Source organism: Pelmatolapia mariae, linkage group LG2 (genome assembly GCF_036321145.2).
Source record: "Pelmatolapia mariae isolate MD_Pm_ZW linkage group LG2, Pm_UMD_F_2, whole genome shotgun sequence".
NCBI classification, from domain to species: domain Eukaryota; kingdom Metazoa; phylum Chordata; class Actinopteri; order Cichliformes; family Cichlidae; genus Pelmatolapia; species Pelmatolapia mariae.
The window spans coordinates 3,155,739-3,178,066 of NC_086228.1; the positions used below are offsets into that span (position 1 = coordinate 3,155,739).

The following is a 22,328-nucleotide window of genomic DNA, read 5'->3' on the forward strand; positions in this document are numbered from 1 at the left end:
TTTCCCACTGTATGTGACCAACTTTGAATTTCTAGAAGTGTCGCAAAGGCTGCAGTGCAGCTCTCACTGACAAGCAACGCTCCGCCGCTGAAATTTCAAAATAACGTCATGCGTAGATTTATCTGCCCGTGGCCAATAGGAATCCAGTCCCCATGACGCAGTTCCGGATATCGCGAGCGACACACAACAAATTCAAATAGCCCTCAAGTTTATTTAGAAAGTGTAGTAACTGAAGAAATTATATATTTTACTTCTTTTATACACCCGTGAGTGTACATATGTACAGACCTAACATACTCGTTTTTGATTTGTTTTGTTTTTTTGTTGTTGTTTGTGTTTGTGTGTGTGTGTGGGGGGGGGGGGGGGGGGGGGCTTCCCCAGGTCTTTTTAAATGACCTACCATGGAAGCTTGTTTCTCCCAATGAAAAATAAAATACCTTCCATAGCTCGATTAAAAAAAAACACAACAACTAAAAATCCAAAAATAATTTAAACCAGTTTAATTGGCATAACTAGCTAAGTAAAATAATTCTGTTTAATAGAATAGCAAAAGTCTGTTTACAAAGTCCAGTTTGGTCTTTGGTCGGTAGCCCAGTTAATGTTTAAATTCAGTGCATTCAGAAAGCATTCCAACCTTTGTTATATTGCAGTTTATCTCAGAATGATTTGTTTTCTCTTTAATATGTACAGATGTGCTCCACAGTGAGACAATTTTTTTTAAATGCTTGGTATCTATTTTTACAATAGTTCTGCAATATGATAATATTATTACATAAGTATTCAAAACCATCTACTTAATATTTTTGTTCAATCATCTTGTCTTGTAGGTTATGGTCCTACAATTTTGACAACATATTATTTTTTAATTTTCTACCATTCTTGACAGAATCCAACCCAGATAGAGTTGGATGAGAAGAACGGGTGCAAAGACAATTTTTGTTTTAATTTTATTTTTTTTCCACAGATACATTAGGATAAATTCTGGCTAAGGCAGTGCAGCGCATTTAATTTTTCCATTTAAGAAACAGAGGTTACCATGCTCTTGGTCACTTTAGGAGGAGAAAATATTTTCTTGAATCCTTTTGCTCATCTTTGTCTTAATACAATTATCTCATAAGTCTACAGACATTTCTCTTTGTCTAATGGTTAGGATGCCACTGATATACACCCACCAAACACGCTATCCTTGCTAATATTGTGTTGGGCAAAAGTTTCTCTTCAAAACTGCCTTAATTCTTGATGGCATGAATTCAACAAGGTGCTATAAATCATTGTCAGAGACTTTGGTCCCTATTTACATGGCAGCATCACCAAAGTGGCAGAGTTGTTGACTGCACATTCATGACACAAATATCCCCTCCAACATACCCCCAAAGTGCTCTATTACATTGAGATCTAGTGAGTGTTGTCCATTATCTTGTTGTAAGTAAGCAAGAAGATGAATGCAGCGTAGTCCTAAAGGGATGGAAATGCTTTCACTCAAGCTGTAGCATTTAAATGATGCTGAACTGGTAATAAGAGTCCCAAAATCAACCAAGAAAATTTCCCCACACCATTACACCACCATCGTCAGCCTGAACCATTGATACATGGCAGGATGAATCCATGCTTTCATGTTTTTATGCCAAATTTTGAACCTATCATCCAAAATGTTTCAGCAGAAATCAAAACTCTTCCAAACTAGACATCTTCATCCAATCTTCTGTTGTCCAAATTTGGTGAGTTCATGTGAAATGTAGCCTCAGTTTCTAGTTCTTAGCCGACAGGATTGGAACCCCATGTGCCCTTCTGCTGCTTTTGCCCATCTGCTTCAAGGTTCAACATGTTGTGTCAACAACAGGTATGCTCTTCTGCATACCTTAGTTGTAACTAGTTTTTCTTTTTTTTTAAAATTACTGGTCCCTCCCTATCAGCTCACAGCAGACGGGCAATTCTTTCACGTCTGACATCTATAACACATTTCAGCCTGGACAACTGCTGCTAAGTGAATATTTTCTCTTTTCCGGGCAATTATCTGTAATCCTTGGGAAGGTTGTTCTGAAATACTCAACAACTTTGCCACATCCAAAGTCACTTAAATCACCTCTTTCCTCGAGCCTGATGCTTGATTTGAACTTTACCATGTCTAAATGTACTAAATTGCTGCCATGTGATTGGCTCGCAAGAAATTTGCACTAAGGAGGTGTTGAACAGGTGTGCCTAATGAAGTGGCCAGTGAGTATACATGAATTGTGTCTTTGTATAGGCACAATCTGATATCATGTTGGTGTTGTTCCTTGATCAACAAAACTAACATTGGGCCAGTATCACCATTGCAAGTGACCAGTGAACAACCTAACACTGTAACCTTAGCCACATCCCTAACTATAGCCCCATAACCCTACCTACAATCACATCCTAGCCCCCAAACCTAACCGCCCCCTTTTTTGGATTTTGTTTTTCCCTTGAGTGGACATGGACAATTTTTTTTTCCAAGTCGCAAAGGTATGACATAACAACGTGATTGAGATGCTACATTGATCCAGGTACAACAGCAACACGAGGATATGAGAGACCCTACCTATAGGCCACCTGGCATATGTAACAGATGTAGTATGTACACAAGCTTCATTCTACAAGATTCTCAAAACAAACAAATTTGGAAAACTAAAACCTGAAAGCATCCTGGATGTGCAGGTGTAATACGGGATGCTGCAAGTAAATGGTAGAACCCATTGAAAAGCAAACATGCTAAATACAACTTCTATTTTTTCAGTTAAACATTTTTTATTTCATGGAAATACAACATAATTTCAAATCCTTTGCAGGAACATTGTTGTACATTTTATATTCTTTTTCTCCACTTTTTTTTTTGTACTTCAAAACATGGTCACTTGTACAACAATATCATAAACAAAGCCTCATGTCACAAATGGAGCCATTGATGACAATAAATTACATTTGCCATGCTAAGGTTTCGAGATGACACGCCGGTACCCTTCATTTTGACGAGATCAACCTTTAAATGAACCGCAAGTCAGACTTGAATAAATACGCTAAAAAGACACCGGAGTTACAAAAGAAACTTTCTTCATTCAAAACGGAGCAGAAAAAAGAAGGCTGCTTTGAGGAGGGTTACTTCATAATCATTTGTCTTTCTTCATAAGAAAAAAATAGGGACAAAGTTTTTGCATATTTTGATAACACTGCTAAATCTAAGCAAAGAGTCCCACAACAGTAAATACTGACTATATTTAGGAAACTGCCCTTTAATCATAACTGACATTTTAGTTTATTACTTCTTTTTTTAATTATTTGTTCCTTCGCTGTATGAGGAGAATATTTCATCTTCACCCATTCATACTCAAAACAGGTTAATCTAGTACAGCACTGTCTTTGTACAACCTAGAGGTATTTTCTAATCTTTTTGTTCCTTTTTAACTCTTGAAAAAGCAAACACATTTACTCAGATGACTGTGTGTCTTTTTGCAAACTGTAAATAATATCACTGTATTCATATACAGAATATAAAAATCTTTCCAACAGACAAAAGAGGAGGAGGGGAGGGGACAAAACAAAATTTTAAAAAAACTACCGATGAGGTTTTCCAGTCAATAGAAGAGAGGCAAGTATGCAAAGGATGATTAAATTAAAATATTAATAATTAAAAACAAAGAACAATTACGACACTCAATACTTCACTTTGTTCAACGGTGAAATTTACAGTGGAACTGGTACCGAGTAAAAGCGTGTCAGGAGGCCGACAAAAAACCAGGTAAACTGAAGGCAAATCAAAGATGCAGTGTACCTCCGCTCCTCTGAAAAGCAGGCCGTGTGTGAGAGTAATGAAAAGTATATAAACACGTCATGACAGACGCCTTGTATCATGGACAGTGGGTAGATTATTATACAGATGCATCACGATAAACAAGTTTGGGTCTTAATAGAGGACACGCGTAGAGATCGCACAGGTGTACTGGTGCCTGTGCGAGTACTGTTAGGAGACGTAGGATCACGTAAGAGCACCATGTTGGACTTAAATATATTTATATATATCTATATCTATATAATTTGGAAAATTTGTTGCGCCATTTCATATCAAATTTTTTAAAATCAGTCTAATTTTTGTCTCTTTTGGCATTTGTATCAGTGGTCCAGCGAACAGGTAAGCAACTGAAGGAGTAAGAGAAGGCATGCACGAGTCTTGAGTGGGAGCCACACAAACGAGAAAATAAAAAGAAGAGACGTGACTATACACTTCCACCTCTGGGCTGCTCCGCTTCTCGTAAGAACCCAAAGACACTCATTCGTTTTAAATAGAGGAACAGTTTGAGGAGACGTGTCTTTGGATTCTTACAGCCAATGGGGAGCTATTGTGGTACCTTACACCTCACAAAGAGCAGTAAGAGGCAGAAATTAGCATCACAGCTAAGGGGAATGTGTCTTCACTTGTGTGTGTGTACAATTTTCAAAGGTCTTTTTCAGCAAGTGGTAGCCAGGGATTGGTGTATAGGAGGCTGGAAACAGCGAACATGCTCCACAGTGGAACTGTCTGTCTCCACTGCCTTCATGTACTTGTTCAGGATGGCAAATATCTCATTGTTGAGGATCTGGTACTTCCTGATGCGATCTGCCATCTTCTTCAGGGGCTACGGAAGAAAAGAAGGGATGTATTTTTTGGACTTATAATTGCAAGTCTTCAGCAACAAGGCAAAATTGAGGATACGCAGCAGATAACGTGTACCCACCACATTTTTGATGATCTCGTCCTTGCCATCCTGCCTTTGGACTTTGAGCAGGTGGTAGCAGAAGTCGAAGAGGTCAAAGCGACGCTGCTGTCCCAGGAGCACGATGATGGCACAGCCGGCCCAGTTCAGCCCATCCCCAAAGCACTGCCTGTAAGGACGAGCACAAACAACACGGGGATGGGGCGGAGGGGTGCGCTTTCATTATGTGATGCACAACTCTCGAGATGTGACAAGTCTGCAAAACAATGATGCAACTCTGATGCAACAACGCTATAATGTTTCCAGCTGCTCTGGCGACACAAGGGAGCAACGCGCCATGGAAAAATCCTCCCTCTGTCTGGGTCCAAACTGCTGTCACATATACACAGCCCGCCCCTTTCAACTTATTTATTTTCAGCTCTCTTATTCAAGGAGGGTGATGTAAAGGGTGTGTAGCAGAGTGATATAAAAAAAATAAATAGTCACATAGTGTGTATTGAAAAAGTTTCCCCAAAACTTTTCCACCCCTTTAACTTTTCTTCAGATTCACCAACTTTAACCTTTTCATTAGAATCAAAAAATACTGCTGGACCTGTCATATCAATATTTGCACCAAAATGGACCCCAAGAATAAATCAAAGCAGGCCAAATTTAGCTTAAAAAACAAGGAAAAGACAACAGCAGCCATCAGAAGCCATCAACACATGGCTGTGGGGAATTTAATTTTCACCATAAAGCAGCCGAGGACAACAGACACTCTTGGAATCTACCATTAGTTTGCTGATAACTGCAGACTCCCCTTTCTAATGTTGCTCACTTCTGTGCATTTGCTGCAAGTTTTTGCCACAAAACACCAACGACTTTCTTTGCCAGGCGTCACTTACTCTGCCGTGAACTCGTGCGTGCCGACAGGGATGCAGTAGACGAACTGCATGGCGCTCCACAGGCGGTGGAACTCCATACACTCGTCGACATGCATCACACCGTTGGTGGGCGGAGGACCGCGCCACACCGGATCCTGCAGGAAGCTGCGGATTCGCGTTAGGATGACCTCGAACATGGAAAGGCCACAGCACAGGCGCTCTTTGGTCAGCAGGTCTCCCTCCCGCGCAATGGCAATTTGCTGGTAAAAAAGAAACCAGGCAGAATGTTCAAGGGTGAAAATCTCAAGAGAGAAATCAGACACTTCACTTCCTAGAGAATTTGCCGGGGGATTTTTGCCACTGCTATCCTTCTCTGTCGCTTGCTGCTAGAAACTTAAAGCTGATTACTCTGCTTTTTTTTCCTCCTCTGAAAATCCGCAGGCTTCTACTGTAAGTCAGTCGGCTTAAAGGATAACGTTAGGAGAGAGAAGAAAAACTTTCCCTCCAAAAGTCTAAAAAGTCTTTAGAGAATTTAGAAAATTGTGGGGAGGATTTGAAGACCAGCTATGAAAATTGTGCAAATTCCCTTAATTTATTTATAATCAATAAATAGTTAACAATGAAACATGCCTGAGAAAAGTGGGAGGAAGGGGTCGCATGATTAAACTGCAAGACTGTGTGTACAAAAAAAAGGCTACTGACATATAGTGACTGTCATATGTAGTGCACCACCACCTCTTTTTCCAAATTTTATATCTTAAAAAAAAAAAAAAAGTATGACTATAAATATGTCCTTTCAGGTCTGCTTTCATGCCCATCAGAGGGGATGTTGAACTCACTTGCGGGGTTCCCAGCCTCTCAATTAGAGGCACGAGGTGGAGAGGGGCGTACTTCGCCTCCAGCCGCTTCATCCTCACCTCCAGACGCTCTCCCTCTGTGCAGCACACAAACACCAACAGTTGCGGACGTATTTCAAAAGAAAAGTGCTTCTCAGATCGTCCCAAACTTCAAACTGCGAGTAATGTAATTTGCACCCGTCTGCTTTTTAATTCACCGCTTCCAAACTTGTTGTATACCTTTGATGTAGACTCTGGGAAGAATGTTCTGGAAGGGAGCGGCGTGAAGCAGGTCACACACTTCCTCCTGGGACTGAGATTTAAGCACAACACAGACAAACAGCTCATTTTAATCCAGGAAGTCGCCCGCTATTATTCTCTACGGACGCCCTTACAAAGCATGCAGACAGCCATGAGGCGGGGTTTTGCTGAACTTCTTAATTTAAGTGTTTTAAAGACATATTTTTGAATGCCTAACACGAGCTCCGAACCACAGGTCTATGCTGACAGATTAGTCAACACAATGTCAGGCTTAGGGAGAGTGGGGAGATAAGATAACTGAATTAGAGTTTGGCTGTGTGGATAATGATGCTATGATTATCAAGCAATGACGACAGGCCAATTTTAAAAGGATTATAATTTGTAACACTTTAAGCACAAAATCCCATCTAGTCGGGTTTAGCGGCTCGAGGTCAAGTTTACAAACATCTTAATGAATCGAAAATGTCACGTGGCTCAGTGTGCAGTTTTTTGTTTTTTTGCCATTAGAGACTAAGGGGCAATTTCAAGCGGTCAGAGCGATCGTGGTGGTGACTGTTTGTCAAGACGACAAGGTACAAATCAAACAAAGAGCAGAGAAGCAGCACCTCGAGACCTCGGCTAAAAAACAAAAGAAAGAAAAGGGACGGGCTAGAAGAAAAAGCCATGCAACACGCACTCGAATGCACGCACACTTAAGAGACAAACAACACACAACTAGGCTTTTAGTAGACGCACAAGCAAGTGCAGCCAGACAGAAATGGTAAAACAAACAAAAAAAGAGTGAGATCTGGGCAGCGTACAGGCATTACAAGTGCCCAGAAGTAAAAGACAGTCATGGAGGCAAAAGTGCAGAGTTTAGCACAGGAATGTGCGATCACCTTCTAAAATAGTTATGATTCAATGTAAAAAAAACATTTCCTGTGATCAGTGCAGCTTGATTGTCTGTCTCACTGATTTCCTGCAAGATTACTGAAAGCTTGCAACTTGAATATCGTGAAACGTGTCGGAGAGGTGAAGCAGAAGCAACAAAAGCAACAAATTGTTGCATTTGTCTCAGGTGCACTCTTCAAACACTCTTTTAGTTTCACCTCATTCTTTTTAAAAAAATGAAAGATGTCTCAGTGCTTTTGCTTCCATGGCTAATTGAAGGTAAACTGCGTGTGTGTCAAACTAACACGGAAAAAAAGAGAAACAACAGAAAAACAGCAGCCCAAACCAACAAGAGATAAAAGAGCAAACATATTTGGTCATGCTGTCATTTTCTGGTAGCCAATAGGAAGACCTAAATCCTTACCACCTGTGGTAGTTGCCAGCGTGTAATGAAAAATAGAATTGTATTTCAGAAACGAAAAAAACCATCACACACAATCAAAGATTAAACACTTTGGGGCGTGTGGACTGGGAGCCTGATGGCTTCTGACCGCGGTGTTTGATTTAGCGAGTGAATCAACACCACAGATTGGGTGGAAACCTTCAGGCACCCAGGTTTGTTGGTCACCCACATTAAAACAAGGCAGTCAAGAGAACTTCATTTCAGTGGTCCTGTTTACTGAGCGTGCTCGGAGACCACAGACAGAGCTATCAGAGGAATCTTTGAGAAAGCAGTAGTAACAAAAAAAAAAGAAAAAAAAAAGAGGGGGGCAGGGGTGTGCAATAATCACATTAAAGCATTATGGGATTTTGACACTTGTAATGAGAAAAGTCCTACCAGAGCTTGCTCGATGAGCAGGCAGAAGAGGATGGCGTTTCCCACCTCCCTTAAGCTCTGGAAGACATCCGTCTTTAGCTCAGCATACTCAATGATATCCTTAAGCTGGTGGTGGAAGAACTCCAGGATGCCTGGAATGGCAGATGGAGGAAAAGACAGGTGTGATACGGCGCTCCAACTGCATTTTAAAGATACGCTGATAAAATCTATACTCTCCTACAGTCTAGGAAGCAAGCGCCTGCTAATATCTTGTTATGTCATTGATAATCTATTGCTAGCGGGATGAAATGCGGTGATGTCAGCGGGTCCGCGCGGCCTCTCTGACCCACATTTGGCCTGAGCATCGGGGCCTCGCAGCAGAGGACAAGAGGATCATTAACTGCTGTCAGTGAGATCACAGGCAATAAGCCAGGTACAGAACTCAGGGTACAGAACATCAGTAATCTACAGATTACTAAGCCCTCCTCTTAGGGATATTCCATCTGACTGCCCCTAATCTGCAACCACAGCTCTGGTCAAAATGCATTAAGGCAGGTCACGGAGTGCACAAAGATGTAAAAGAATTAGGCAGTTAGAGGATTGTTTGTGGTTTAATTGGACATTGTAGAGCTGCAGTTGTGTGAAAAAGTTGTTTGCCACTTTCTGACTTCCTTTTTTTTTTTCTAACAATATTAAAAAAAAAAGGAAATCAGAAAAGGGGAAAATTTTCACACCACCGTATATGTCTGTGTAGGCTCTCAGTCATCCAGCTCATAGTAGTGCCACTTTCCTCCTGGTATCCTAACTGTATTTTGTAGTGGTTCATATGTTGTTATCTAGTATTGTACTGCTTTCTCCAAGTTATGGCTGAATCTTATTCCAGTACTGTTGAATGTTTCCAAGATCTGACAGAAGCCAGAGAAGCAGCCTGTGCAGGACTTGCTCCAATAGTGAGCGGCGATATCTGAACCTGAAGGAAAATGTGAATAAAACTGCTGTGCTATGCATCAAATAAATAAAATATCTGCATTACCTATAACCAGCTATAAATAGTTAGTGCACATTTGTTACAGCACTTTTGTTTCATATTTGTTCATTATGTAAAGAATACTGTGCAAAAGCCTTGAGCCATGCATTGTTTATTTATATTTTGCTCGAAAAATAGGAAAATAAGTGCAGTGATTAATTGAAACATGTAAAAACATAAATGAAAATTTACTATGTGAGGCAAAAACACAGGGTGTAGAACTCTAACAAGCTTGAAAGCCAATTTTTGGTTTGAACACCTTTATTCCTCAACAGTAGATGGCTCAACTGAAAGGCCAGGCGCATCTCTCAGCTGCAGTGTCAGGTCTTTGCTGGATTTTTTCTCCACTTTTCTGGTTTCCTCATTTTTTTTAACCACACACCATGTCAAGATATAACAGGTTTTTGGATAAGAGCTCTTTGGAAATCAATTAGTTCGTGCAAAAAACACTATTTTATGCCTGTCAAACTGTGTTGTCTTTAGCAACTTTCACAGATTCAGCTATGAAAGTGTCTTTTTGCCTTTTTGTGACAGGCAGCTGGTAACAAAGCACCTAAAGATACAGTTTAAAATTGGTTCTCTGCTAAGTTCTCTGTTTTGCACCTTTTATATTCTTGAAAGTGGCTCAAAAAACAAACAAAACATGTCCAATTTTCAAAGCAAAACTCTGATGCATCCTCAAAAAGCATGCAGAACAATTGCTCAAGAAAGTGAATCAAATATTTTTTTAAAATGAGGGGGTTTTGCACAGTACTGTAAGTGCATTAAAGTAGTGTGAAGTTATTCTGACGCTGTGGTTTTCAGGCTAAATGATCTGCGATGATAAAAATCTCATACTGAATGTGCTAATCCGCAGCCCGTTTATCATACTTGACATATAAACTCATGCTTGGTACACAGCTTGATGAGAATGGCATTAATTTTGCAGATATATTTCAACTAAAATTGTGGTATGCTGGTGGTACCAAATTTCACAGCAATCAATCAGGTATTATTCAAATTTCGAGTTTATGTCGGTCAAAGCACCAACCAATATGCAGACCATTTAGTTACCTTTTCTTTTTCTCTGATTGCCCCCTTATTCAAAAACGGCTTAATTTGACTTACCTGAAGTCAAATAAAGAATTATATTTAAGCAAAGCGGACAAAGACAGCTCATGTGTAAGTGTTAACGCAACTCCATGTGTCGCTCCATTCATTGTAATTTTGGGGATTATAAACTCACCTGGGGAGCCATACTCGTGGCGCGGTAGGCGGCAGATCTTGGGCATGACTTCTATCAGGGTTTTTACATACTGCAGTATGGTGCCCTGTAACTGTAAAGTGACAGAGAAGATGGATAGTTCACAGCAGGCGAGGGGAAGAGAGGGCACAAAAAGGAAGGAGAATAATAACTGTGAGGAGCCAGCACACTGAGGGGGAGGACAGCATGCTTTTCAGGATGGAAAATGAAGATAAATACCAGGCTCTTGACAATCTTAAGCAGCTCCTCCATCACCACAGCGATGCCTTGGTAACCAAGGAGGTGGCAGATGGTCTTGAAGTGAGGCGGGCCAACAAAGTTTCTGTAGGAGCTGTATATGTGGGAGTATGCAATGTTGAGAGGCTGAGAGGGAAAGAAGAAACAGACACAATGTTATTCTGGAGAAAGAGGAAGTTTGCTTTACACAAAAAGTCTTTACGATAATATCGCAGATGGTACCGCACCTTAGACCCATACAGGTAGTAAGGCTGTACGTTGGCTGGCTTGTCTCTTTGAGGCTCCTGGGTGAAGGGAATAGCTGTCCGTACAAAGCTGAACAGAGGGAGACAAAAAAAGGTAAAGAAAAAGCAGAAAAAGTAAAAGCGACAAATCAAATATATTCCTGCAAACCAACAGTGTGAAACTGACCGGTTCGTGGACCCGTTGTAGCAGTAGTTGGGGAGGAAATCAAAGTTGAGTTCCCAGAAGACGTGGAGAGTGATTCGTCCATAGGGGGCGGAGACATTGTGGTTAGCCTCGCGGAACATGGCGTCAAAGCTGTCCAGCGTCATGTGCTTGGACAGGAGGCGGTGAGTTAGCCTGTTAACCTCCAGCAGCCATTCCAACTCCTGTCCAGACATGCAGTGTGAGAAGGATGACGCGCACAGGTCACAAAAACAGATTGCCGATTTTCACTAGTTTGCCTGATGTTTGAGCTCACCACTATAGAGGTAAGATCCTCGCTCTCAAAGCGGCTGATGGCGTGGTCCAGGGACTTGTACATTGCTGCAGAGATCCTCTGGGTAATCAGACGGTTCAGGTCAATCGAGCGACCCAACAGCTGCGTGAGAGAACAGGGATTGATGAAAAATACAGTATGACAGTCAGATTGGTGGTTAAATAAATACCGATACAGTAGATGACCTCGAGCATGTGTTTTCATGTTTCGGCTACCTGCACGTGTCTCTGTTTGAGCAGCGTCTCGTAGCGGTTTGATGGAGGGTACGGGATGATTACGCCGTAATTTTTACACTCAGCTCTGAAGCGCTTGTCTAGGAGGACACTGAAGAACACATGACATATGAGTTTGTAAAAGTCTGCAAAGAGTGCTTCAATATCTGCCAATAACTCTGAAATACTTTTTTTAAAAGTCACATTTTCTTTTTTTACCTTCCAGCCATTGCTTTGTAGTAGGCAAATATCTGATCTGCTAGCTTGTAGACAAACTGATCAAAGCAGAGGTTTACCTAAGAACAAAGCAAAGAAAATGGTTATTAGATTCAATTAAAAGTATTTATTGTCATGTGTCACAAGAGAAAGGCATTTCTTTGTGCAATGAAATTCTTTCTTTGCTGTCCACCCACAGATGCCGATAAATATATACAATAGAAACAGAATATATAAATACAAATAGTACAAATAAATGAAGACAGAAAAGGAGACAGAATATGGAGATTTGAAACAGAGATGTGTGCAAAAGAGCTATAGCTTAATATGCTGGCTTAATATGTAAGATGACCTGATGTGCAAAAAGAAAATTATTATTACTGTTCAAAAATGGGTCAGCTGTTCAAGAGTCTGATGGCAGTGTGGAAGAAGGAGTTGTTGAGTCTGGATGTTCTGGATTTCACACTTCTGAACCTCCGCCCCGAGGGCAGAAGTGTGAACAGTCCGTGTTGGGGGTGTGTGGGGTCTTTGAGGATTATTAGATTAGATTTATCCCTTTAAATTTAAATGGGAATACTCCTAATGGTGGCTATTAGACCTTACCTCAGCCTCGATTTCATCATAAAGGAACTGTTTCTTGAACTTGGTGAGAGCGTAGTAGCCACTGTCATTATACAAATCTAGAGGGTACAGCACATACCTGAGAAGAGATAGTGGGAGTTAAAATACTGCTCTTTTTTAAAGTCATAAACACAGAGTTTTTAACTGATCTACTTCTTACTCCATCATGGAAGGCTCCTTGGTCTCCAGGATGTGGTCAGTGAGGATCCATGGCATGGACATCTCAATGGGGAACTGGATTCTGCGGCCCATGGTGAGCTCCAGGAAGAATTCTCTGAACCAGAGCTGGGACAGATCACAGCACTGCTGCAGGGCCTCTGGGTGACAGGACAGTGGCAGGAAGAAGGAAAGAAACGGCAGAAAAGATTGGCGAGCATTAGAAATGCTTGCTCTCACTGCTCTTCCGTTGCCTCACAAAGGAAGCAAGACTAAAAGCTGTTATTAATGTTAGCTGATGCTGTGGAGTATTCATTCACTTCTCTTCTGGTTTTTCCTTTGAAAACTTCTGTTTGAACTTTCAGATTTTCAGCTCACCACTAAAGTTGAGCAAATGTGTGAAGAAGAAGGACTGCTTGTGGAAGTCTTCTATGGCTGTGACTATGGGTCCATCAAGGCTGCTCCGCAGAGTCTTCTTGGATCCACTCTTGTCTGCTATTAGGGATTCCAGCATAGTGCGTACCATGTACAGCTGCGGAGGAGAGAGACAAAGGTTAAAATATAACAACGTGAAAACCTCCTTATAACCAAGCAGCAACTTGGGTGAAAAATGAAGCCAGTGTAGAAGTGTAAAAAGGAGCCACTTCCACAGGCACTAATGTACCACCATATAAACAGATGAAACAGAGATGCAGGCTTTAGAGCCGAGCGCTGATAACAAGCCAGATGGTGTCTCTCCTCTTTAGTCTGGAGGACGCGGTGTGCATGTTTTCCAAAAAGAATTAAAAACTTTGATGAATCTGACCACAGAACCTTTATTCAGTGATTATGAATGAACTTTGGCCTAGAGAACATGCTTCTGGATCGTGCTCTTTTTTTGCATGATCGCACTCTAACCTGCGGGTAGCAGGTTGCAGATAGTAACTGTGTTCACAGACAGTCATTTCTGGAAGTGTTCCTGGGCCCATATGGTGATTTCCATGACAGAATCATTCCTGTTTTTAATGCAGTGCCACTCAAGGGCCCAAAGATCATGGGCACCCAAGAGCAGATGGTCTGCCTTTTTTGAGACTGGTGATGGCATCACACTCAAAATATGCTAATATTTTTTTATGAAATAATAAAATGTTTCCATTTAAACAACTGATATGTTTAAACAGTAGTGTATATAAAATTTACATTCATTGCATCAGATGAATATGATTGCACAAAAGCTCATGTGACAAACCATTATTACTCATTTGAAACCTTTATGAAACACGACTGTCGCCGTCTAATTTTGTTTTGCAGCATGTGTTCAATGCACAAAACTCATGACAAATTTGCAGTACAGTGGTCCCTCGTTTATCGCGGGAGTTGCGTTCTAAAAATAACCCACGATAGGTGAAATCTGTGAAGTAGTCAGCTTAATGTTTTTACTATTATTATAGATGTGTTAAGGCTGTAAATCCCCTCACTACACACTTTATACACTTTTCTCGGGAAAGGCATGAACATTTTCACACTTTTCTCTCTTGTTTAAACACTCTCAAAGTTCAAACCTTCGTAGAAAAATAAGTCCAGTATTATAGAATGAAACCAAAGATCAGACCCTGTTTTCAGATCGAGAACATGGGAATAGAGCAGCAGCCAGAGAATTCAACATTAATCAATCAATGGTATGGAAGTAGAGGAAGCAAGAAGAATGAGTTGAGGAAAGTTTGACTTATCTCACTGTTTTGTTTCGCTTAATGCGCCTTAAAATCCGAAAAATACAGTAACTTCTACCTCCCTTTAGCATGTCCAGAAGTCCAACTTTTTGTGCGATGGTTAGCATCGTCCTCTGCCTTCTGGGTGCTACCGCGGCTGCCTTTGACGGTGCAAAACGTTTCATCGACATTGTTGTGTTTGTTGGGGAGAAACTTACAAACATACAGTGCAGCACTTCAGAGTCACACTGCTAGCGATTGAAGATTTATAGAAATTTGACAAGCTGAACGCATTCTGTACTGTACAGGAGACACAGCACAGAGGAGACTGATTGACAGTGGTCTACAGCCAATCAGGACGCAGAACACAATGCGCTGTAAAAAAAAACAAAAAAAACCCCAAATCTGCGAAACAGCGAGGCCGCGAAAGGTGAACCGCGTTTAGCGAGGGTAATTTGAGAGAAGGCTTCACACAATCTATGTATTTTTAAAAGTCATAACCTTCATGAAAATGTATCAGACCCCAAACAGTGTCAGTTTCATTTAAATGTCCCGGTAATTACACGGTTTCCCCCTGGGAACACCGTGCAGCACAACTCACGCAACTCTCACACCACATGTGTATTTTCAGGTTTTGCAACTGCTAATAAGAAGTTAAGCTACTTTAAAACTGTAAAAATCTCACTAGTTTCAAAGATAATACATGCAGATGTAAATGCTTTCACTACAGACTGAACACCATTCCTTAAGCACCCTGGTCCGTTTCACGTCTCACCTGTGTGCTGGAGGGTCCGACGGCTCTACGAGGCACCTTGATATCAAAACCGCCTTTCGGGTCTTTCTCACCCCTCAGACAGGGGTCATTTGGAGGTTCCCTGGCTCCTTCCCAGTCACAGACAGTTTTTCGAATGGCCTGGAGAACACTGCAGAAAAATGTAAAAATACTTAGTCTGTTGTTTAGTCTGAAACAAAAGAAACAGATGCATTTGTGATTGCATCATTTTTGTACCTGATGAGAACGTTCTTCTTCTTGCGTACAGCCTGGCGCAGAGGTTCTCTAAGAGTCATTTGGGCAAAGTCCTGCAGAGCTGCATATATGGTATTCCTAATGGCCTGGTTAAACACCGACTCCATTCGGCCCATCAGAACCTTTGGGACACATAACATCGTTTATTGCATCACCTAATTTTTTATGTCTTAGTTATTCTCTATAAATGCAACTACAAATCAACTATATATGAATATGCTTTTTTTTTCTCCATTTCACTGCTTTAATGTCACTTGTGCAAGTTGCATTTTTGGAAATAAACTAGTGAAAACTATGCTTGTGTCAAACCATGCACTCAGCTGAAGTGCAAAAAAATATACAGAGAGTGAACATGGCCTGTATTTGTATAGCGCCTTACTAGTCCCTAAGGACCCCAAAGTGCTTTACACATCCAGTCATCCACCCATTCACACACACATTCACACACTGGTGAAGGCAAGTTACATTGTAGCCACAGCCACCCTGGGGCGCACTGACAGAGGCGAGGCTGCCAGACACTGGCCCCACCGGGCCCTCTGACCACCACCAGTAGGCAACGGGTGAAGTGTCTTGCCCAAGGACACAACGACCGAGACTGTCCAAGCGGGGGCTCGAACCGGCAACCTTCCGATTACAAGACGAACTCCCAACTCTTGAGCCACGATCGCCCCGAGAGTGTCCAGTGTTAGTGAGAGTTCTACTCATATTTCAATAATCTTTTACCTGCAGCCCTTTGATCATGGCAATGACCTCCACCAGCGCAAACTTCTCTTCACTGGTGTAGTTGTAACGTGTGGCTCGCTCATACTCCTCCGCTGTGCCTGGACAGTCCTTATTACAGAATTTATCCGTGGGATGTACCAGTTTCCATGAGTACTGAAACAAAGGAGAGCTATAATTAGATCAAAGCCAGAACAATCAATAGCAAAAAAACAACCCCACCAAAAAGAGAAAAAAAAAGCCACATCATGCGTCCAAAACCCACACATATTCACACTGACGGCTCCACAAAGCATTTTCCCTACCCACACAGGGATGCAATCAATCCCACGCTTTACTCACAACTTCCATGACGTGCGTGCTCCACTTAGACAGCAGCTGCAGACCCCTCAGAGCCAGGTCGAACAGCTCCCTGTACTCCTCGTCTGACTTCTGGCTGTCCAGGCCCGAGCCGGTCACCACTTCGCTGTTGCTGTAGCGCGCCAGCTCGGAGATGAAACGGATGTGGTCATCCCTGATCTGCACCATCTGCTCGCACAGGTTGTACTGCGGAGAGATGCTGCTCTGAGTGCACGTCCACCTGGGCACAGATGGGAAAAGAGGGTTGGGAGGGAGTGTGTGGGAGTTTGGTCATCAAGGAATTTTTCTTCGGTCTGTAGTTGCAGTGGTGGAAAAAAATGAAGAGTAACATCCAGATTTCTGTAAATTACACCAGTGGATGGGTTTGCTTACTTGGACTTGTTTTCTTCATAGTGTGCACTCGTCTCAATGTAGCGTGACAACTCGATCTGCATGTCTCCAAACAGCGGCACCACTTGCAGCTGAGAAACAAGAGTGAACGCCTCACTTTGGGGATAAACACAGCAAAGCGTGTAATGGGAAAAAGAAAATGCTTAAAAGCCCTTACTTTGAAGAACTTGTCGATCTTGCTCAGGTTGATCCTCTTTTTGGCATCTAGTTTATAGATATTACTCACATTCCCATCCATCAGGTACAGACCAAAGCCCATAACCTGTCAAAAAGAAACAGAAGGGGAAAAGACAAATTGGCAAAAAGACACCAGAAAGAGATCGTTTCGAAATGTTGCGAGCTGGCGGCGGATAACGATGTCAAACGCGCGCTTACCTTAAGCAGCATGTGTTTCTCGCTAGGCGTCAAATACATTTTGTTCTCATAATAGTCTACACAGATGTTGACAATGTCTGCCAACAGCTCCTCGTAGCCGGGAATCACCTCCAACTGTTGATGCAGGCACTGCACGGAGAAAGGCGCAACACAACAGGTCACCTTTAGATAAACAGTAATGCACTGACAACACAAGAAAGGAGGACTCACTGTACCCTGTGCGTACCTGGGATTAAGCATCAACAATAACACAAATAAAATAAGATTGGACATGATTCAAAAGGCCCAAAAACCAGCAATACACTGAGCCGTAACACCGGCAGCTGTTAAATCTTAATAAGCAGACTTTCAATGAGAAACTTCCTGTCGGGTCAGCGTTCAGCAGGTTAAAGGCTGATTTAGGTGAGAACAGCCACACTAATTACATAACAGCTCCTCTGCTCTGACTAACATTCAGGCAGCAGCTCTGTGACACCTTGAGCACAGCTGTGAGTCATTCATTTGCTCAAGTCATTATCCTGGAGCAATCCAGCTCACCTGCTGTACTTACATCAGGATATTTAATTGTATTTGCAATAAACCCCCAATTAAAATGTCTATTCTCACAAAGATGCACTAAAAAAAACAAAAGAAAGATGGAATCTAAGTCATAGTCAGTCTTTTATTATCCACGCATAATCCCCGCACTGACCTGAGTGATCCTGTTGTGGTTCGCTAAAAACATGGAGAGATTCTGAGACTCCTGGATGGACTGGGGATCAGCCATCTTCCTCAAGAACTGCGCTGCCCTAGAGGTAGAAGAGGAGAGGAAAGTTAGTTTGGCTCTGTAGCGTGAGAAAAAAACAAAACAAAAAACATACATTTGGATCTCTTTACTTAGGGTTCACTACCGTTTGTAGGCAGAGTGATCGTTCTTGACGCTACACTTCATATTCTTCAGTTCGTCCAGCACTGCGAACATGTTGATGAATTTGCCCAGAGTGAGCAGATAGGCCTCAGACACAAAGTCTTTCCTCCTCTCGGCGTGGCACAGACGCTTCACTTCGCTACAGAAGCGTTCTATGGCTTTCCTCTGATAAAAAACAAACAAAACCAGCTGATGATCAACAGCTCTATTAATAACGAATACATATGCATAAAAAATGTTTAAAAACCCTCCTTTGTCTCTATAGACATTGGTCTGTTTAGTGCTTTATCATAGAGTTTCATTGATCTAGTTTATGTAATCTTAAAGTAGGATCTTACCTGGAAGTACATGAACTTCATGAGCTTGGTCACTTCGGGCTCTAGCACTTCCACCGTTTTCTCGTAGATCTCCACTCTGTTGGGCTGCTCGTTGCATTTCACCTAGCGGACACAAGATGGTGCCATCACACAGCCTGATCTCGCAGCAACAGTGCACCACATGTACTTTCACCCAGTCCAGGTAACATATTAGTTGCTCCGATCCCCCACGACCCCACCCCACTCCCAATCTTTTTGCTCCATTTTCCCAAAAATCGAGATTACTAAACATTTTCGTTTAAAACTGTAAACGTCAGTTTTGGGGAACTTTGTTACATGTAACGATAAAATCATTAAGGTCACACTGCAGACCTGAGGGGTGTACTAGGAAACAAGATCAGTGAGGTATGCTCAGTTTAAAGTAAGAGTTCTTTCTCTCTCTCTTTTTTTTTTTTTACCAGTCTACATCACCATGGCAACTAACACTGAACGCTGACCAGGTCCAGCTTGCATGGCCCTAATTTGCTGCTCAGTCCAGCAGCTGACAGGACACAGATGAGTGAATCGATCAGCCAATTTGTAGACTTTTAATGCTTAAGAATATCCAATGTGTGAAATTGATTTCAGTCTCATCTGGCCACAGTTTCCACATCTCCAGAATACGGGACAGAGTAAGTCCCGACTGTAGCGAGAGCGACTTAGCCATAAACAGCATCAATGAGGGCACACTGAGTAGGACAATATGAACATACAAGTTCACTACATTTTAATGATTTTCTACAGCATCATCCCCCCTTGATTTATTTGCAGTGTTTGAGGTTTGACTTTTTTATAGTCTTTATATGTTCCTCTGGGAGTCAAGTGGTTAGCACTTGAGGGTCAGTTTATGTGAGCGTGCACAGAGAAAGTCTGAACAAACAGAAAAAGCTGATAACCACCCGCTGCGACGCCTCTGACTGGGGTTTAAGGTTTCGTCGAGCCAGCTAATGTAAAGAAAGCCTGGCTGTGTTGAACTTGTGACTACACCCCTTTGTTAAGGCAAATGCTTTGAGTCCAATTCGGTTTGAATTTTTTACGTAACAGGGTGGTTTCTGATTTTTTTTTCCCCTTCTCATTTATAGCTAAAAATACAGCTGTCAGTGAACCAGAAGCTCAGCTGCAGGCGGTGTTGTTTCTGCTCTGTAGAATCACCACCGCCTGCAGCTGAGCTTCTGGTTCAGTGGCTAAAAGGTGCAAAGTTAGGCAACCCAACTACCAACCCACAACTCAAGCCTGGCAACGTCTGCCTTTCATACGGCCTTTTTGGGTAATTGTTCCTTACAGTGAAAAGACAGTGTGACAGCTTGAATAAAACTCTGTTACGATGGTTTAGCATTAGATCTAAAGGTTAAGATGTGAGGACAGGAAGGAAGCGATCATTAACCTGGGGAATGGCTCTGGAACAGCTTCTCCATGTGTAAAGCATCACAGCATATTCATGTCCTTCCTCCAGCATCTCATTCTGTAGAAATAAATAGAACAAAGAGTTATTTAATTCTTCGTGCACAGCTGAAGTCACGCCAGGACTAGATACCTCAACAAGCTCAAGATTATATCTACACTGCTGTGAAAAAGTATTTCCCATCTTCTTTTTTGCACATTTGCAACATTTTTTTTGTTTCAGATCATCAAACTAATTATTTTATTAGACAAAAATAACCAGAGTAAATGCAAAATATATTTTTTAAATGATGATTTTATTCATTAAAACGGTAAAAATAAAAAATGACCCAACCGTACCTGGCCCTCTGTGCAAACCTACCCTCCCCCATTAACTGTTAACTCATTAATTAACTGTGAATTCAATTTCACATGCCACACCCAGGCCTGATTACTGCCAGCTCTTTCGAATCAACAAAACACTTAACTAGAACCTGTATAACAAACTGAAGCAGGCTACAAAAATCTCATCTAGCAACTTATCAAGCTTTGATCTCTAAAAAATGAAGAACAAATGTAAAACACTGAAGTCTGGACAGGGTTACTACGTCATCTGTAAAGGTTTGGGACTCCAGTGAATCACAGTGAGAGCCATTATCCACAAGTGGAGACAAAACTTTAAACCAGGCAACCAAAATTACTCCAAAAGTGCATCGATCACTCATCCAGGAGGTCACCAAAGAACCCAGAACAACACCTGAAGAACTGCAGGCTTCACTTGTCTTGGTTAAGGTCGGTGATCATGATTTAAAATTCAACAAGAGGAGACTGGGCAAGAATGTCACCTGTGAGAGAGCTCCAAGGTGAAAACCACTGCTGACCACAAAGAACACAAAGGCTCGTCTTACGTTTGCCAAAAAAAAAAAAAAAAGTCTTTGTTACTGTTTGTACTGGAGCACTGTAACTAGGGATGGGTACCGGTATCCGGAGCCATTATGGCACCGGTTCTGACATAAACGGTAGTAACCAGACCGAAAAGCAGCGCACAATTCGCTTTACTTCGGTGCTTTTTTTCCTGAGATGTCATACACTTTGGATTCTAGCCAATCATTTTACCTTTGCAAGCGTAGTAGGCGGGCCCAGGTACGTACGTTCTTTTAGAGCAGAGCTACAGATTAAAAATGCCCAAGGCGAAGCGGTCAAAAGGCTGGCTGTACTTCACAGCAAAAGATACAAACTCAGCAGCCTGCAACAAGTGCTTTAAGGTGATACTGTGCAAAGGGAGGTAACACCTCGAATCTGATGAAACACCTAGCGACGCATAGCGTTTTTCTAAAAGCCGAGAAATGCACCGCATTTAATAGCTTGCTGCAAGACCTCACACCGTGCACATCTACTGCGGGTGGGTTAGCAACAACCCCCAAGAACCTGAAGAGGAGAGTCCTGGCCCCTAGTCCTGCCAGTGTAGCAGAAATGATGATGGATGATGATGGCAGCAGCAGCCGTTCTTCTCTGCGTGAGTAGCTTAATGTTGTTCGTGTGTAATTTACGTTGAGTACGCTAACCACGTTATTAAATTAATACACGTAAGGCGAACTAGCAAACACCGTCGTAGTTACATGCGGCTGTCTTCTTGTTTGATGGCAGGTACTCCCTTCACCCTGGCAAAAAAGGCTAAAATGACCAAAGAAAAGTGGAAAACAGCTAAACATGAGAGGTTTTTGGACAAAGTTTGTGTTTGTTCCATTGTTTAAGCACTGCTTCCAGCCAAGAGTGATACCATATATGCCCTATAGCTGCAGAAAAGGCTAACATTGTTATCTTTTTTCAAAAAAACAGCTAAGCATCAGAGGTTTTTGGACAAAGTTTGTGTTCTCCATTCTTTAAGCACCGGTTCAAGCACCGTTTAAGCACCGGCACCGTTTCAAAAGTACCGGTTTGGTACTGGTATCGCATAAAACCTAAACGATACCCATCCCTAACTGTAACCAAAATTATTTCCCCTAGTGATCAATAAAGTATTCTGATTCTGATTGATGATCTCCGAGACTTTTGGGAAAATCTTTTGTGGGCTGGCAAGACGAGAGCTGAACTTTGTGGAATCTTTGAGTGCCGTTACATCTGGTGTAAAATCAAAGAGAGAATTTCATAGAAAGAACATCACACCACCAGTCAAACGCAGTGGTGGAGGCAGTGTGATGGACTGAGGCTGCTTTCTTCTTCAGGATCTGGATGACTTCAACCCATGAATTCTTCTCTCTACCATTAAATCCTGAAGGAGAATGTCCAGCCATCAGTTTGTGCTCTAAAGCTTAAGCACATTTGGGATATGCAGCAGG

General features: G+C 41.9%; 1 protein-coding gene across 2 annotated transcripts in view; it reads right to left on the reverse strand.

Moving 5' to 3' along the window:
* Window positions 1-2,751: 2,751 nt before the first annotated feature.
* Window positions 2,752-22,328, reverse strand: part of cyfip2 (cytoplasmic FMR1 interacting protein 2) — a 29,277-nt gene continuing 9,700 nt past the window's right edge. The window contains exons 4-30 of one of the 2 annotated variants that reach the window (XM_063490310.1): window positions 19,994-20,071; window positions 18,592-18,693; window positions 18,237-18,418; window positions 18,038-18,134; window positions 17,347-17,475; window positions 17,129-17,233; window positions 16,954-17,042; window positions 16,564-16,801; window positions 16,225-16,377; window positions 15,484-15,623; window positions 15,250-15,397; window positions 13,165-13,318; window positions 12,791-12,947; window positions 12,613-12,709; window positions 12,013-12,089; window positions 11,797-11,905; window positions 11,564-11,683; window positions 11,272-11,471; window positions 11,088-11,175; window positions 10,843-10,986; window positions 10,606-10,696; window positions 8,375-8,505; window positions 6,646-6,718; window positions 6,409-6,503; window positions 5,591-5,829; window positions 4,728-4,875; window positions 2,752-4,628 (exon numbers count right to left, since the gene is read on the reverse strand). In XM_063490310.1, the coding sequence (XP_063346380.1) occupies window positions 4,461-4,628; window positions 4,728-4,875; window positions 5,591-5,829; window positions 6,409-6,503; window positions 6,646-6,718; window positions 8,375-8,505; window positions 10,606-10,696; window positions 10,843-10,986; window positions 11,088-11,175; window positions 11,272-11,471; window positions 11,564-11,683; window positions 11,797-11,905; window positions 12,013-12,089; window positions 12,613-12,709; window positions 12,791-12,947; window positions 13,165-13,318; window positions 15,250-15,397; window positions 15,484-15,623; window positions 16,225-16,377; window positions 16,564-16,801; window positions 16,954-17,042; window positions 17,129-17,233; window positions 17,347-17,475; window positions 18,038-18,134; window positions 18,237-18,418; window positions 18,592-18,693; window positions 19,994-20,071 (3,552 nt within the window). In that variant the 3' untranslated portion in view covers window positions 2,752-4,460. Of the gene's footprint in view, window positions 4,629-4,727; window positions 4,876-5,590; window positions 5,830-6,408; window positions 6,504-6,645; window positions 7,964-8,374; window positions 8,506-10,605; window positions 10,697-10,842; window positions 10,987-11,087; window positions 11,176-11,271; window positions 11,472-11,563; window positions 11,684-11,796; window positions 11,906-12,012; window positions 12,090-12,612; window positions 12,710-12,790; window positions 12,948-13,164; window positions 13,319-15,249; window positions 15,398-15,483; window positions 15,624-16,224; window positions 16,378-16,563; window positions 16,802-16,953; window positions 17,043-17,128; window positions 17,234-17,346; window positions 17,476-18,037; window positions 18,135-18,236; window positions 18,419-18,591; window positions 18,694-19,993; window positions 20,072-22,328 lie in introns of those variants that run through there. The other variant, XM_063490316.1, reaches the window with a different exon arrangement.